This window comes from Rhinoderma darwinii, chromosome 6, assembly GCF_050947455.1.
Source record: "Rhinoderma darwinii isolate aRhiDar2 chromosome 6, aRhiDar2.hap1, whole genome shotgun sequence".
Taxonomy (NCBI): domain Eukaryota; kingdom Metazoa; phylum Chordata; class Amphibia; order Anura; family Rhinodermatidae; genus Rhinoderma; species Rhinoderma darwinii.
In genome coordinates, this window is record NC_134692.1 from 96,882,228 (window position 1) to 96,900,163 (window position 17,936).

Consider the following 17,936-nt stretch of genomic DNA (forward strand, 5'->3'; position numbering starts at 1 on the left):
CTTGTTATAATATTTTTTAAGTCAGATATCAATAGTATAAGGGTAAATACTTGACTAATAAGAGTTCAAAATACAAACTTACAAGAATTTGATCGTTATTGTGCATGGTAATCATATTATTAACTAGAACATTTGTGGTCAAGGATGATTCTAGTTTTCAACTGCTTGAGATTGTAAATTAAATAGCACCTCTCTCCAAATTGCAGATTAAAAAAGGGGCTCCTATGTTTGTAAAGCACGGCATGTCAAGAGTTTTAACTTGAAACCCGTGACACTCGTCAAACCTTCTAAACCACTTATGGTCATATCCCGAAGACCAGAGATCATAACTCCAAGCCTCACTGACCCTAAAGGCTCATGGGCCCCTGTGCAAAGGTCCTTCTTGGGCCCCCAACTTCTACTCACGGCCCATGGCCCGCAGCTTTCAGCTGCATTGCTGGGTCTCCTAAGTGACCCAACGATGCAGCACTAGCAGCCAGGAGTGTTGTTAAGACCTTAAAAAGTCAGGAGTTATAACCCCAATACATATGCCCCCACACCCCAAAAAAATGTATGTCTGCGCATGTAACCCTTACTAGGGTTACTTCCGCATGATTTCCTCTCCAGTTGCTGTATTCACGCTTCTCGCAATGTCCTCCTTAGATATGTTATGTGAAACATTGATATAATACACATATATTCTGTATATGTATACTTATATACTTAAACAAGTTTTCTTCTTTTTTTAGATTACTGCGGGACTTCAGGACCACTCTATACTATTCTCAGTAGCCTGATTGAGATGAATTTGAAGTTGGAAGTTTGATCTGTGCTATACATATTATGTCCTCGACTAATATATATGATGAATATTGTTATTATCATATATTTTATTTTTTGTGGTTTACAGTGTGGATACAATAAAGATACATATATTATTTTATTTTTTTATGATGTTGCAATAATGAGCCGCTGCAGAGCAGGCACTTATGAGTCTGTTACACAATAGGTGGTTGCAGTGTGTTTGACCGTGGACACGAAAGTGTGACACGGTTTTTCCACGAACCCGGATTGAAGATACTACTGACCACATATGTGTGGCCAGGGGTCCTATTTCCTTGTGTGGACTCTATCCTTTGATTCACCCATCAAGAAACTCTGTTTTCAAATATCTTTTATGATGTAAGATCAAGAGGGATATAGATAGGGAAGTTTATATACACTGAGCTGCTATACGTTATTATGTGTCTTTATGGTTCCCTGCACATTCCTATACATTAATATGTTTGTTTTTTTTTTAAATTCCCTACTGGATTAGCCCAGGACATCATGAATTGGGTAAGCTATTTAATATGCCTACAGTTAAACTCTGTACTTAATTTGTTTACATGAATAGCCTGTTACAAGATTCAAGACGCTTCAATACTTTGCCGACATGAGATTGTTGCCATGCGCAATGGGCGCCCTGTTGCTTAGCAACATGATGCTTTTAGTTCTCCTTCTGCCAGACATGTGATCAGCAGCTTGTCACCTAGCAACATGACACTTCCGGTTCCGTTACTTTGACGCATGCGCGTCGGATATCGGTGAACGCTAAACAATTTGGATATCATCGTCTGACTACATAACGTTTATAAGTTTAATTTTAATTACGCTTCCAACTTCTGATTGGTGAATGGTCCTGCAGTCTCGATCTTCTATACAGATCAAATCTGTGGCACTCTGCAAAATGGTCTGGGTGCTGTAGGTAGGGTTCCAACCCCATCAATATTGATAAGATAAAACTCAAGCACTCCTCTGGTTAAATATTTTCTTTGCATATTTAACCAGAGCAGTGCTTGAGTTTTATATTATCGATCTTTAATACAGCTGTAGATTATTGAACTATATATTAATCATGCATTTTTTCTATTATACATTTGTTTGTATGAATATTAAATTTTTCATGAGTCACTTTTCACTTCTGTATCAATATATATTTTTAGATACCTAATAATAATTTTATCACACTATATTGTATTGTATATTTTTAATTATTATAATGAGATTGATTATTTGCATTGGACACATGCTATATAAACCACTGTGGGTGTATGTATCACCATGCTTGATAATGGTCCTAATGTTGTACTGAAACATTGCACTGTTTGATGATGGCTAAATAAACCACTTTTTTTTTCATATTTGCAATTGGAGTGCTGCAAGATCTTCTTTAAATATCTATATGGTCTTTGGATCGGGACCACTTGCTTGGCACCTGTCTACTTTTTTCCATGGTGAACGCCGCTGCTCTTTGCTAGTATATATATAAAATAGGCATCCTTGAAAAAGCCCTCATTGTGAGGGTGAAACATTGCACTGAGATGTGGTGGTAAATAAATAATTGTGTGCTGCTTCCTTGCCTATTTTTTGTACTGACCAAAAGGAGAGGTCACTCCTTTGAAGCTTTGCACCCATCGAGAGGTCGTTTGGCCACAGTGCTGCTCCAGATATTTGCATTTATATACACTACCGTTCAAAAGTTTGGGGTCACCCAGACAATTTTGTGTTTTCCATGAAAACTCACACTTATATTTATCAAATGAGTTGCAAAATGACTAGAAAATATAGTCAAGACATTGACAAGGTTAGAAATAATGATTTTTATTTGAAATAATAATAATGCTTTTGTCAAAGAATGCTCCATTTGCAGCAATTACAGCATTGCAGACCTTTGGCATTCTAGCTGTTAATTTGCTGAGGTAATCGGGAGAAATTTCACCCCATGCTTCCAGAAGCCCCTCCCAAAAGTTGGATTGGCTTGATGGGCACTTCTTGCGTACCATACGGTCAAGCTGCTCCCACAACAGCTCTATGGGGTTGAGATCTGGTGACTGCGCTGGCCACTCCATTACAGATAGAATACCAGCTGCCTGCTTTTTCCCTAAATAGTTCTTGCATAATTTGGAGGTGTGCTTTGGGTCATTGTCCTGTTGTAGGATGAAATTGGCTCCAATCAAGCTCTGTCCACAGGGTATGGCATGGCGTTGCAAAATGGAGTGATAGCCTTCCTTATTCAAAATCCCTTTTCCTTGTACAATTCTCCCACTTTACCAGCACCAAAGTAACCCCAGACCATCACATTACCTCCACCATGCTTGACAGATGGCGTCAGGCACTCTTCCAGCATCTTTTCAGTTCTTTTGCGTCTCACAAATGTTCTTCTGTGTGATCCAAACACCTCAAACTTCGATTCGTCTGTCCATAACACATTTTTCCAATCTTCCTCTGTCCAATGTCTGTGTGCTTTTGCCCATATTAATCTTTTCCTTTTATTAGCCAGTCTCAGGTATGGCTTTTTCTTTGCCACTCTGCCCTGAAGGCCAGCATCCCGGAGTCGCCTCTTCACTGTAGACGTTGACACTGGCGTTTTGCAGGTACTATTTAATGAAGTTGCCAGTTGAGGACCTGTGAGGCATCTATTTCTCAAACTAGAGACTCTAATGTTCATGTCTTGTTGCTCAGTTGTGCAGCGGGGCCTCCCACTTCTCTTTCTACTCTGGTTAGAGCCTGTGTGTGCTGTTCTCTGAAGGGAGTAGTACACACCGTTGTAGGAAATCTTCAGTTTCTTGGCAATTTCTCGCATGGAATAGCCTTAATTTCTAAGAACAAGAATAGACTGTCGAGTTTTACATGAAAGCTCTCTTTTTCTAGTCATTTGGAGAGTTTAATCGAACCCACAAATGTAATGCTCCAGATCCTCAGCTAGCTCAAAGGAAGGTCAGTTTTATAGCTCCTCTAAACAGCAAAACTGTTTACAGCGATGCTAACATAATTGCACAAGGGTTTTCAAGTGTTTTCTAATCATCCATTAGCCTTCTAACACGGTTAGCAAACACAATGTACCATTAGAGCACTGGAGTGATGGTTGCTGGAAATGGGCCTCTATACACCTATGTAGATATTGCATTAAAAACCAGACGTTTGCAGCTAGAATAGTCATTTAGCACATTAACAATGTATAGAGTGTATTTCTGATTAATTTAATGTTATCTTCATTGAAAATAACTGTGCTTTTCTTTCAAAAATAAGGAAATTTCTAAGTGACCCTAAACTTTTGAACATGCTTGAAAAAGGTCCTATAGCAGGACGGAAACGTTGCAGCTGTTGTCTGAATAAATCACATACTTTATGGAACCATCGGAGTGCTGTGGGATTTCTTTCGTTTATATATATATATATCCCTAGGTATATATGTAGGCTTAGTCCCAGTTCTGGGTGTATGTGCAGCGTAGGTTCCCACCTTACAGAGGTCGCCTTGTCGTGGCAGGTGGGCTAACACTTTTTGATCAAAATGTGCACTAAGAACCTCCCTATTTGTAGGTAGATTTAGCTTTAGTGCATATCTATTTCTATTTAGTGGTTTAGGTGTTGCAGGGTGCTGTCGCCATTTTTTTATATCTGCTGTATATCTGCAGTCATAAGTGACCCTAATCTTTTGATCGGTAGTGTAAGTTAAAAATATTATAACCTCTGTCGGAGGTGCATTTTCAGCACACTTCTGCAGAAAGTGTTAATTTTGGCGAACTGAGTTTAATATGAAAAATTCATCCTTTCATTTCTTTCCGAGTTGTTCCAGAATAATAAACCTTTGACGGTGAATTGTTCTTTTGTTTTCTTTTGTCTGTTCTGAATAAGTTAGAGAGTTACAGTGACACCATGGTCAGGTAGGAACTCTCCTTATTTGCATAATAATCTATACTTTATTGTGCTTCTCACTGTATAGCTTTATTCTTACCGGTCAATACTCTGCTTACTGACACTTGCCTTTCATTTACTATGTCATGCTGCTGCAAATTTGCACACAGAAGTGACGGGAAAGACGACCTATAAACATGTCATTATATTCATATATTCCTTTGCTCTATATTCCCAGGACATGTGCTGCAGTTTAGATTTAATATTGAATCTATATATTGAAATACTTTTTCCATAAAGCATCTACTAAGCATCTTTTGGTGCATAGCAGAAAAATATTATTTTCTACAGTATATTTATTTAAACATGCTAGCAGCAATAATGTTCTATTCTCTATAGTTTTGTTAATCAAGATCCACGGATATCACATTGGGAAAATATATCTAGAAATAACATCACCTAGTAATATTAAATCCTTTTGATGGCGAGATATTCTGCGACCATGGTAACCAGTTGCTAAGCACTCATTTTCCAAACCATAACAGATACAGATTCGTAGAAAACAAAGGGCTATAGAAAAAAATGATGGAATGCACATTATTTATGCGACTGTAATTCAAAACCCAAGCCAAACGGAAATGCTAGAATGGCCTACAAAGCAGACAACCCTAAAATCTAAATATAGGGAAGGTCATACAGCAGCTAGTTGAAATACTGCATTGATACACACATATAGGAATGAGAGGCAAAATATATAACATATGTATCTATTGATTCCATATAAAAACATCCAGTTTTTCAGAATATGTGCCTTATCATTTACTGCAGCAATGGTCACAGATCCTGTTCTACTGAATAAGCATTGTATATCCTAGGAATGTGTATTATATCTTATGGAATTTTGAGGCAGATTTTTCCGCCTGTAAAAAAACTCAGTGTGAACAGGGTCTAAAGCTTCTTTATCGTGTAGAAAATTGGGTAACCTTTATAACTTATTAAACCACAAGATAGCAAACCATATGAAGGATACCCAATTTTCTACACGATAAAGAAGCTTTAGGCCCTGTTCACACTGAGTTTTTTTACAGACGGAAAAATCTGCCTCAAAATTCCTTCAGGAATTCGCTGTGTATTTTGCCCGCGGCCATTGGGCGCCGTGGCCAAAAACCACAGCGAAATACGCGATCTCTCCCTACCATTGATGTCAATAGGAGGTCAGAGACAGAAACGCCCAAAGAAAGGGCACGTCGCTTCTTTTTCCCGCTCACGGGAAAAAAAACGCCTTCGCCTCCAATTAAAATCAATGGAAGGCCATTTCGGGCGTTTATTTGGCCGAAAAACAGCGCCAAAATACTCTATGTGAACTAGCCCTTACTGTTGGTATTTCTTCTTTGCCCTGATATTATTTTCCACCAGGAAATGTTGTTACTGTGATGTACCGCTCACTGTTATATTATGTGATTGGCTCTATTTACATCTGATTACACCATGTACTGCCATCTTTTCTAATAGTCAGGATTTTTATATTTACTACCATTCTATAAGAAGGTTGCTTGAATGTTAACATGTTTAGCCCTTTTCCGCTGTAGTTCGTTTTGACCTTCCTGACAGCCTCATTTTTCAAATTTGTAATTTCTCCCTTTATGTGGTTATAACTGTGTAGCGCTTTTACTTTTCAAGCTATTCCGAGAGTGTTTTGTCGTGACATATTGTAATTTATGTTAGTGGTAAAATTAGGTTGATACATTTAGTGTTTATTCATGAAAAAACTACATTTTGAGAATATTTGGAAAAAATTTGCATTTTTCTTAATTTGAATATTTCTGCTTGTAAGGGGGGATTCACACGAACGTGTATTGGGTCCGTGCGGGCCGCGTGGTTTTCACGCGCCACGCACCACGCACAGACCAATACAAGTCTATGGGGCAGTACAGACAGTCCGTGCTTTTTGCGCAGCGTTTGTCCGATGCGCAAAAAGCGCGACATGCTCAATATCTCCGCGTATTTCGCGCATCACGCACCCATTGAAGTCAATGGGTGCGTGAAAACCACGCAGGTCGCACCGAAGCACTTCCGTGTGAACCGACTGTTTCGCGCACCAGCTGTCAAAAGGATGAATGTAAACAGAAAAGCACCACAAGCTTTTCTGTTTCCAAACATCCAAACGGAGTGTCTTTGAGATGAGCGAACCCGGACAAGCGAACCGAACTTCACCGGGTTCGGCCGAACTCGTTTTGGCCGAACCCGGCAAAAAAATTTCCAGTACGCGACGTCAGGAGATAGTCACTGTCCAGGGTTCTGAAAGAGTTAAACTGTTTCAGCACCCTGGACAGTGACTTCCGATCCCAATATATATGAACGTGTAAAAAAAAAAAGAAGTTCTGACTTACCGATAACTCCCGGCTTCTTCCTCCAGTCTGACCTTCCGGGATGACAATTCAGTCCAAGTGACAGCTCCAGCCAATCACAGGCCAAGCACAGGCTGCAGCGGTCACATGGACTGCCGCGTCATCCAGGGACGTGGGGCCCGATGTCAAGAGAGGCGCGTCACCAAGGACGCGTCACCAAGGCAACGGCCGGGAGGGAAGTTCTCGGTAAGTATGAACTTTTTCTTTTTTTTTAACAGGTTTATCGATATTGTGATCGGCATTCACTGTCGAGGGTGCTGAAAGAGTTACTGCCGATCAGTTAACTCTTTCAGCACCCTGGACAGTGACTGACATCGACTAGACTCATCTCTATGATGGCGGCTGCGCGAAAATCACGCAGCCGCGCATCATACACGGATGACACACGCAGCTGTCAAGTGGTTTTTGCGCGTGCAAAACGCTTCGTTTTTTGCGCGCACAAAAACGCAACGTTCGTCTGAATCAGCCCCAAGACAGATAGTTATACCACACAAAATATTTACTAGTTAACATTTACCATATGTCTACTTTATGTTGGCCTAATGTTTTGAACGTCCTTTTATGTTTCTAGGACGTTCAAGGCTTATAACACAAGAACACATCCAAAACCAATTTTTTTTAGGGACCAATTCAGTTCTGAAGCAACTTTATGCCAAAAATCCCTTAATATATCTCTATTTTAAAAACTGCATTCCTCAAAGTATTTAAAATATCATTTTTTAAGTTTCTTACCCCTTTAAGCGTTTCACTGGAATGAAATCAAAGTGAAGTTGAAACTTGAAATTTCACTTTTTTTTTGCAGATATCAATTTGAATACTTTTTTTTTTATCTGTAACACAGCATTGTTAACAGAGAAAAGTAGCATGATATGTATTAGCCAGATTCTGCAATATTCAGGAATATTCCATATGTGGCCCTAGTGTGATTGACTCAAACACAGACCCTAGAAATGAGCGCTCACCTTGTGGATTTTGGGGTCTCCTTTTTATTAGGATGTTTTCTAGGTACCACTATAGATTTGCAGAGGCCTTGAGGTGCCAAAACATCCTTAGGGCTTATTCAGACGAACGGGATATACGTCCATGCAACGTGCGTGATTTTCACACGCATCGCACAGACCTATATTAGTCTATGGGGCAGTGCAGACAGTTGCGTGATTTTTTCGCAGCGTGAGTCCGCTGCAAAAAAGTCACGACATGTCCGTTCTTTGGGCGTATTTCGCGCATCACGCACCCATTGAAGTCAATGGGTGCATGAAAATCACGCATGCCACACGGAAGCACTTCCGTGGGACAAGCGTGATTCGCGCAACAGCTGTGAAAAGGATGAATTAAAACAGAAAAGCACCACGTGCTTTTCTGTTTACAAACATCCAAACGGAGTGTCATAATGATGGCGGCTGCGCGAAAAGCACGCAGCCGCGCATCATACGGTGCTGACACATGGAGCTGTCAAGTGCCTTTTGTGCGCAAAATGCTGTGTTTTTTGCGCGTGCAAAATGCACACGCTCGTGTGAATCCGGCCTTAAAAATATCCCATTTTGGAAACTACACCCCAAGGAATTAATCTAAGAGCATTTATATCCCACAGGTTTTTCATAGAGTTTATTAGAATTGAGCCGTGAAAATGAAAAAAAAAACTATTTTTGTTAATAAAATGTAGTTTTAACTGAAAAACTTTAATTTCACAAGTATTAAAGGTGAAAAAGCACACCAACATTTGTAAAGCAATTTCTTCCAACTACGGAAATACCCCATATGTGGTCATAAACAGCTGTTTGGGCTCACAGCAGGGCTCAGCATGTGAGGAGCGCCATTGATTTTTTTGGAATACAAATTTTGCTGGATTGGTTTCTGTGCACCATGTCACATTTGCAGATCCCCTAATGAACCAAAACAGTGGAAACGCCTAAAAAGTTACTCCATTTGGGAAACTGCACATCTTGAGGAATTCATCTAGGGGTATAATGAGCATTTTGACCCCACTGGGTTTTTTTCTGAATTGATTAGTATTGAGAAATAAAATTAAAATTTTTTTTTTTTTCCAATAAGTATATGTAGTTTTAGCTCCCAATTTTTCATTTTCACAAGGAATAAAGGAGAAAAAGCACACCAACATTTTTAAAGCAATTTCTCCTGAGTAGGGTATTACCCAATATTTGGTTATAAACTGCTATTTGGTCATGCGGCAGGGCTCAGATGGGAAGGAGAGCCCCAGAGACACCAGTACAGTGGAAACCCCAAAGAAGTAGTAGTCTAGCTCAACATTTTCAATTTTCACAAAGAATAAAGTTAAAAAAAAATCACACTAACATTTATAAAGTAATTTTCCCCATTATCGCATTACCCCATATGTGGTCATAAACTGCTGTTTTGGCACACGGTTGGGCAAAGGGATTGAGCTCCATTTGGCTTCTGGGGAACATATTTTGCTGGAATGGCTTCAAGATGTCATGTTGCATTTGCAGAGCCCCTGAAGTACCAGTACAGTGAAAATCCCTGAGAAATGAGTCCATTTGGGAAACTACACCCCGTGAGGAATTTATCTAGGGGTATAGTGAGAATTTTTGCTGAATTTATCAGAATTAGGCTATGTAGATGAAAAAATATAATAATAATCAGATCCACTTTGAAGATTTAGGGGTAGATTAACTAAGAGTGGTGTTTCATACGACAGTCTTAGGTATTTGCTCCGCTGGGGTAAGACCCAACAGATTTTTTAAGTGGCGCACGCATCTTAAGAAATATGTTGCATCTTTCCACTGGCTTTCCACTTCCCCCCACCTTCATGGGACATAAGAAAATAAAAATGTATACTCACCTCAACGCTTCTCTTCGCCTCTCCCCTCCAGGTCCCCTCAGGCTCCCTCAGCATGCCATGGCTCATACAAGCTCCTGACGCAGATCAGTGTCAGGAACTTATTTGCAAAGAAGTACTCAACATCCTGAGTGCTGCATCACATACAACATGGGCTTTGTAGCAGTGGAAACGTGTTCTGTGGCGTAAGGAATCACGCTTCACCACTTGGCAGTCTCATGGAAGAGTCTGGGTTTTGGCAAATGCCAGTAGAATGTTACCTGACTGACTGCATTGTGCCAATTGTAAAATTTGGTGGGAGAGGGATAATGATGTGGGGTTGTTTTTCAGGAATTGGCCTAGGCCCTTTAGTTCAAGTGAAGGAAAATCATAATGCTTCAACACACCAGGACATTTTTGACAACTGTGGGAATAGTTTGGGTATGGCAAGTGAACACAGCAAGGTTCATAAATGCATGGTTGGTTGAGTTTGGTGTGGAGAACTTGACGTGTCCGCACAGAGCTCTCATCTTAACCCTATCGAACTCCTTTGGTATGAGCCAGAATGGAGATTGTGACCTAGGCCCTCTCATCTGATATAAGCGTCTTATCTCACAAATGCTCTTCTGGATAAATGGACAAAAATTCCCACAGACACTCCGAAATCTTGTAAAAAGCCTTCCCAGAAGAGTAATAGCTGTTTTAGCTGCAAAGGGGAGGGGGGGGGGGGGGCAACCCCATTATAATGCCTAGTGATTTAGAACGTGACGTCATAAAAGCTTCTGTTGGTGTAATACGGAGTGTCATAAATGCTCCTGTAGGTGTAATGTGTAGGTGTCTTAATGTTTTTGTCCATATGGTGTATTGAATTATATATATGAATGTATCAGTATATATATATGTGTGTGTGTGTGTGTGTGTGTGTGTGTGTGTATATATATAGATATATATACATATATATACATATACACATAGTAAGCTTGCAGTAGGAAAAGTGCTGAAAGTGGTACATCTCTCACTCAGTTTATTGAGATGGGTAAGATGAAAACCAGGAAAGCTAGGTTTCCCCAGCAAACCTGATAAAGTCAGGCGTGGACTTAAAACTTGAACGGATTCTACATTTTCATTGCCGACCGCAACCCCTATACGCACAGATTCCTACAATATATATTAACGATATATCTTATAATGCGTTATTTTTAAATTCTGTTTAGAAGGTAAAGATAGCCGAACATCATCTGGAAGCAAATTTTGCTTTACTACTCTATTTAAATTTTGCTTTCCGCTAGTATCAATGGAAAATGCACACAACGGTCCGATATTATGGGCACGGACATTCGCAGGCGGCCGCGGACTGTCACCCGCATTTGCAAGCCATGCTCCCATTATAAAGTATAGGAGTACGGTCCGTAAATTCAAAAATAGGACATGCCCTTTTTTTGTGGGTCATTTCTAGGGCCTGGACACCTTCCCGTAAATATACGGGAAAGTGTCCGTGGGCCATAGAATTGAAATCATCAGTATTTTGATCCGCAATTATGGATCTATAATTGCAGATTTAAATTACGGTTGTGTGCATGGGGTCTAACATAGTCACTTGACTAAAGATCAACTATGAACTAAATTTGCAAAAAAAAAAACAAAGAAGTAGAAAAGAAAATAATAGCATGCTGGAATACAAATTAAGGCCCCATGCACACAAACGTATCTTTTTCCTCCCGTAAATACTGGCGTAAATACAGGTCCTTTGTCACACGTATTCGACCCATATTCCGCCAGTATTTACGAACCCGTGCCTGTAAATACGGTTCCGTTGGCACCAGTATTCCACCCGTATTTACGGACCCGTTTTCTCTGCACTAATCGGCAGCCCCTTCTCTCTATCAGTGCTGGATAGAGAGAAGGGGCAGCCCTTTCGGGCAGAGTTTCCGCAGCGATTGAAAGTAAAAGAAGTTCATACATACCCCTGCCGTTGTCTTGGTGACGCGTCCCTCTTTTGACATCCAGTCCGACCTCTCTGGATGACGCGGCTGTCCATGTGACCGCTGCAGCCTTTGGTTGGCCTGTGATTGGCCTGTGATTGGCTGCAGCAGTCACATGGAATGAAACGTTATCCCTTGAGGCCGGACTGGAGGAAGAAGCAGGGAGTTCTGTGTAAGTTAACTTTTAATACTATTAACTCCAGCGGTAGTCACTGTCCCGGGTGCTGAAAGAGTTACTGCTGAGAAGTTAACTCTTTCCCGTAAGCAAACGGGAAGGTACCTGTGGCCAATAGAAGTCTATAGGCCCGTAATTATGGACCGTAATTACGTGCGTTTTTCCGTTCGTGTCCATGGGGCCTAAGTCAAACATTTGCAACTTAGAATACGTTACAAGTTGCAATAATAACAATACAGTATGTATAATGCATTCTTTACCTTTTTCAGATGCTGGCGCAAGATCAATAAAGCTTCGACATTTTTCACCTGTAAATAAAAAAGTAACAGTCAAAGCGACGTATGTTATATATTGCTTTACACTTTACACCATAAAAGGAACAAACAAACCACGTTACTCTTGCCACAATGGGGCTGTCTAAGGTAAACAAACTGTTTATCAAGTTAACAGTTATAAAGATGTAAACAAGAGATTTTTTTTTGCAGTTTGTGGGGAGAAAAAATTTATTTTGACACCGTGAAAATAGGAAAAAGTGATTCTCGGCATGGTTTTTCTTGTTTATTTTTCTATCTCGTTCATGTTTCACACTAAATAATGTGTTAAATTAATATACCTAATATGTGTAGGTTTTTTGTTTTTATGTAATGTAGGGGCAATAAAATATATTTTATGCAAAATAATTACATTTTTTGGGGACATTTTTTTTATTTATTTATTTTTTTGTTGCTCTTTTTTTTAAATCCCATTAAGAGAGAAATTTATTTAGAACTTTATTTTTTTCTTGTAATGTATTACCATACTCCTGTATGCTAATACGTTATACCGTGTCGCTTTGACACAGGCTGCTGTTATGGCTGTACATAAGTTTGCCCTAACAGCAGGCAAACTGAACAGACAGCCCTGGGGTCATTTCTATTTCTGCATTTTAATTATTCTAGAATGTCCTGCAGAGTTATACTTTTTTCCCGCTCTGTGGCGGCATTGAGCTCCGTGATACAGCTGACATACTGTAGCTCTACCCAGAGACGAATCAGCCTGATCTCTGGGCATGTGATCATTGTGACAACCTGTCACAATGATCACAATACATGCCCCGTCAGCTTCCTCATACTAGTGGCACCCCCCGCGGCCCCCTCACACCGCAACTTCCCCTTGCGACCGCCCCCCCCACCTCGCACCACCCCCCTCCCCCTGTAACTTCTCCCTCTGCTGACAGGCTGTCAGGTAGGGCGAATACCAGTGGATGGGATGTTTACTGGGGCTGATTAGATACTAACGGTGTTGTGAGTGCTGGATGTAGGGGGTGGGGTATATAAAGCCACAATGTACAATCACTTGTATGCTTGACAAAGGTGGTTTTGCCTACTGAAACGTTGCAGCTCTGTATGCAATTTTATTTTTGTACCTGTCTTAATAAATCTACAGCAACTTTTTTACACTTTTAAAGAGTCTCCGTGGTGCTGTGTCCTCCTTGACCATATTGATGTTGTATTAGCTATCCCATTGACAGCGTGCACACTTGAGCTCACCTGAGTGCTGGTTTTTCTTCTTGAAATATCTATCTATCTCTCTATGTATCTATTATATTGATGTTGGATTAGCTATCTCATTGACAGCGTGCAAACTGGAGCTCAATCTATCTATCTATCTATCTATCTATCTATCTATCTATCTATCTATCTATCTATCTATCTATCTATCTATCTATCTATCTATCTATCTATCTATCTATCTATCTATCTCTCTATCCATGGCCACCATCAGGGCAGTACTGCTGGTACTCCAGTCAGGGGCCCGGCCACAATGATGAGAAGAAGGGGCCCGTCTGCTACTTTAAACATTTCATTGAGGGCCCCAGCGTTAGTTACTTGGAGAAAGGAACGGACCCTGCAACGTAACGGTCCGTTCTTTACTCTGAAGTAAGTTACACTGGGGCCCTGAGAGGAAGATGATGCATCAGCAGGAAACAGAAGCTCCGTGTCACGTGTGGAGAGAGCCGCCCACAAGACAGGGAGGAAGAAGGAAGAGCTGGAGAGGAGCAGTGCCACGCAGCTCCCCCCCCCCTCCTGCCTGCAACTTGTAACTGCTGAGGAAGATTCCTCCGGGACAGGTAAGAGGGAACTGTAATGTTATGTGTGGGGGATTCTTTACAAATCGTTTTTTGTGGGGGAGGGGGGACTTAACTGTAAATGCTATATTTGGGAGAGGGAATTTTGTGTAAAACATTTTTTGTGGGATGGGGGGCCTAACTATAAATGCTATATGCGGGGAGGGGATTTTGTGTAGAATGTTTTTGTGGGTGAGGGTGGGACTTGGCTGTGAATGCTATATGTGGGGGAGGGGATTTTGTGTCAAATGCTATATGTGGGGGATGGTGGGACTTGGCTGTGAATGCTATGTGTGGGGGAAGGGATACATTATAAATTTTTTCTTGCGGGAGGGGGAACTTAACTGTTCGGTTGAGCTCACATAGGGGCGGATACGCTGCGTAAAAGCACGCAGCGTATCCGCCCTGTGCGCCGCAGGGAATTCCGGCCAAAAATCCACACCAAACCGTGGTGCAGTTTTTCGCCCGGAATGTCCGCTGCGGAAACGTCATCCCAGGAGGCCGCACTGGAGGGAGGAACAAACCCAGACTCCTGTGTAAGTATAAGATTTTTTATTTTTTTTATGAGTTGCATTTTTTTACTTCAATGGACAAAACCCGCAACAAATAAGCAGCGATTCCTCAAATACAATTGACATTCTGCGGAATAAAATTCTGCACCGCAAGTAAATTTCTGAGCATTTTCAACTCTCAGTATTTACGCAGCGTGTGGATGACATTTGTTCTATCTCATCCACTCTGCTGCTACTGCATTTGCTGCAGATTTTTTGCGTCGAATTCCGTTGCGGAAAACCTGCAGAATTTACGCTACGTGCTAAGGCCTAATTCACACGACTGTGTTCGGTCCGTGATATACAGACCACATGTCGGCCGCATTTCCCGGACCGAACACAGTGCAGGGAGTCGGGCTCCTAGCATCATAGTTATGTACGATGCCAGGTGCCCCTGTTTCCCTGTCCCATGCTGAAAACATGATTACAGTACAGGACAGTTTTCCTGCAGCGAAGCAGGAACTCCTGGCATCGTACATAACTATGATGCTAGGAGCCCGGCTCCCTGCACTGTGTTTGGTTAGGGAAATGCGACCGACATATCAGGGGATTCTGCTTAAAAGTGTGTTTTGTGCAACTGTGCAATTACATTTTATCAAAATTATTTTTACTATTTGAGATACAGCAGCTTTATATCCTGTATACAGAGCAGCTGTATCTAGTTATTAAACCTGAATCCATCAGGTCAGTGGGACTGATGGGTTCAGTGACATCAGTCGGATCAAGCTGTTATCGATCACATCTTTGTTTATAATTTAGATGTGATCGGTAAGGCCGGGTTCCCATGTAGCTAAACACTGCGGAATTTCCGCAATGGAATTATGTGCGGAAATTCCGCAGCATTTACAGTAGCAGCAAAGTAAATAAATTGACCTGCGGTGCAGAATTTAAATCATGTCCTTCTTCCTACCATCTGGCCTCCTGGGAGGCCTGCAACGTCATCCAGGGAGGCCGGAGCGGACGTCAGAAGAGGGGGTAAGTATGAGTGCTTTTTTACGCTGAGGAATTTCCGTCCGAAAAACCGCACCACAATGTGGTGCTATTTTTCGGGCGGAAAGTCCTGCGGGTTCCAGGTCGGACATGCTGTGTGGTTTTTATGCAGCGTATCCGACCCATGGGAACCTGGCCTGACAGCTCAATCCTGCGTGTCAGAGACACGCAGGATCCGCTGTCACTGAACCCGTCAGTCCCGCTGACCTAAAGGATACAGCTTTCACAGCATGATACAGCTGCTCTGTATACAGCATATAAAGCAGTTGTATCTTAAAAAGTGAAAATAATTTTTAATACAATATTGCAAAGTTGCACAAAACACACTGATGCACATTTTTATTTTAAAAAAAACCAACACCTTTTTATAAGGTCTAGCGGCTGTAGCCTTTAAATAATTTTTGTGGGGAGGGGGGATTTGACTATAAATGGCATGTGTGTTGGAACTTTTTTAGCATATACTCACAGGTTACGGTCATATTGCGTTTTGTTTTTTCTGCAGAGATATTGGTAAAACCATGGAAAATTACATGGTTATAAAGCAATTTTGCAAAAACTGTTGCAAAAACCGTGATTTGACCTTGACGTATGAAGAGACCCTTGTAGTTCATTTGTGTAGGGTAGGGGTGCTTTGCTGTAGATGTTATGCGAGGGCAAAGTTTACTTATAGTTTTTGTGCGGGGGAGGGTATATTCACATGTAGCATTTCAAGTGCAGTTAAAAAAAAAAGCATCAAAACAGTGCAGTCAACTGTGCTATTGATTCCATCAAAACAACGGAAACCTTATAGAATGGAGGCAAACGGAAACCATTTGCAACAGATGCGTTACCATTGAAATCAATGGTAATGCAAATGGAAAGCTATGGTTTCCATTTGTTTCAGTTTGGTTTCCATTCATGGGTTCCTCTGACGGAAAAGTCAGACGGAACCCATGAACAGAGTCCGGAAGCAGATGTGAACGAAGCCTAACATATATGGACATAAGGAACAGCCCCAGAGTCCCTGGGCAGAGCGCTAGTAGATGATCTGCCCGGGGACTAAAGCCCTGGGAAAGCTCCGCTCCCCAGGCGACGTATCCCACTGTAAGCCATACAGTAGGATATGTTTTGGCTAAATTGAATAGATCGATGGATAGATAAATAAATAGATGGATGGATAGATAGATAGATAGATAGATAGATAGATAGATAGATAGATAGATAGATAGATAGATAGATAGATAGATAGATAGATAGATAGATAGATAGATAGATATGTAGACAGATGGATATGAGATAGACAGATGATTATAATATCTATCTATATTATTTACATTTTTGTTGTTGTTATTATACAAATAAAGATTATTATTTCTATCTACCTATCCCTTTATCTATATCTAGATCTATATATATATATATATATATATATATATATATATGTGTATATATATATATATACAGTGAAGGAAATGAGTATTTGATCCCTTGCTGATTTTGTAAGTTTGCCCACTGTCAAAGTCACGAACAGTCTAGAATTTTTAGGCTAGGTTAATTTTACCAGTGAGAGATAGATTATATATAAAAAAAAAAAAAGAAAATCACATAGTCAAAATGATATACATTTATTTGCATTTTGCACGGAGAAATAAGTATTTGATCCCCTACCAACCATTAAGAGTTCAGCCTCCTCCAGACCAGTTACACGCTCCAAATCAACTTGGTGCCTGCATTAAAGGCAACTGTCTTAAATGGTCACCTGTATAAAAGACTCCTGTCCACAGACTCAATTAATCAGTCTGACTCTAACCTCTACAACATGGGCAAGACCAAAGAGCTTTCTAAGGATGTCAGGGACAAGATCATAGACCTGCACAAGGCTGGAATGGGCTACTAAACCATAAGTAAGACGCTGGGTGAGAAGGAGACAACTGTTGGTGCAATAGTAAGAAAATGGAAGACATACAAAATGACTGTCAATCGACATCGATCTGGGGCTCCATGCAAAATCTCACCTCGTGGGGTATCCTTGATCCTGAGGAAGGTGAGAGCTCAGCCGAAAACTACACGGGGGGAACTTGTTAATGATCTCAAGGCAGCTGGGACCACAGTCACCAAGAAAACCATTGGTAACACATTACGCCGTAATGGATTAAAATCCTGCATTGCCCGCAAGGTCCCCCTGCTCAAGAAGGCACATGTACAGGCTCGTCTGAAGTTTGCAAATGAACATCTGGATGATTCTGAGAGTGATTGGGAGAAGGTGCTGTGGTCAGATGAGACTAAAATTG

At 40.9% G+C, this 17,936-nt stretch overlaps 1 protein-coding gene across 2 annotated transcripts in view; it reads right to left on the reverse strand.

Annotated features, from left to right (window-relative positions):
* GSG1L (GSG1 like) overlaps positions 1–17,936 on the reverse strand; it is a 418,206-nt gene that overhangs the window by 221,319 nt on the left and 178,951 nt on the right. For both annotated transcript variants that reach the window (XM_075830073.1, XM_075830072.1), the window contains exon 2: positions 12,279–12,326. In XM_075830073.1, coding sequence (XP_075686188.1) covers positions 12,279–12,326 — 48 coding nt within the window. The remainder of the gene's footprint in view (positions 1–12,278; positions 12,327–17,936) is intronic.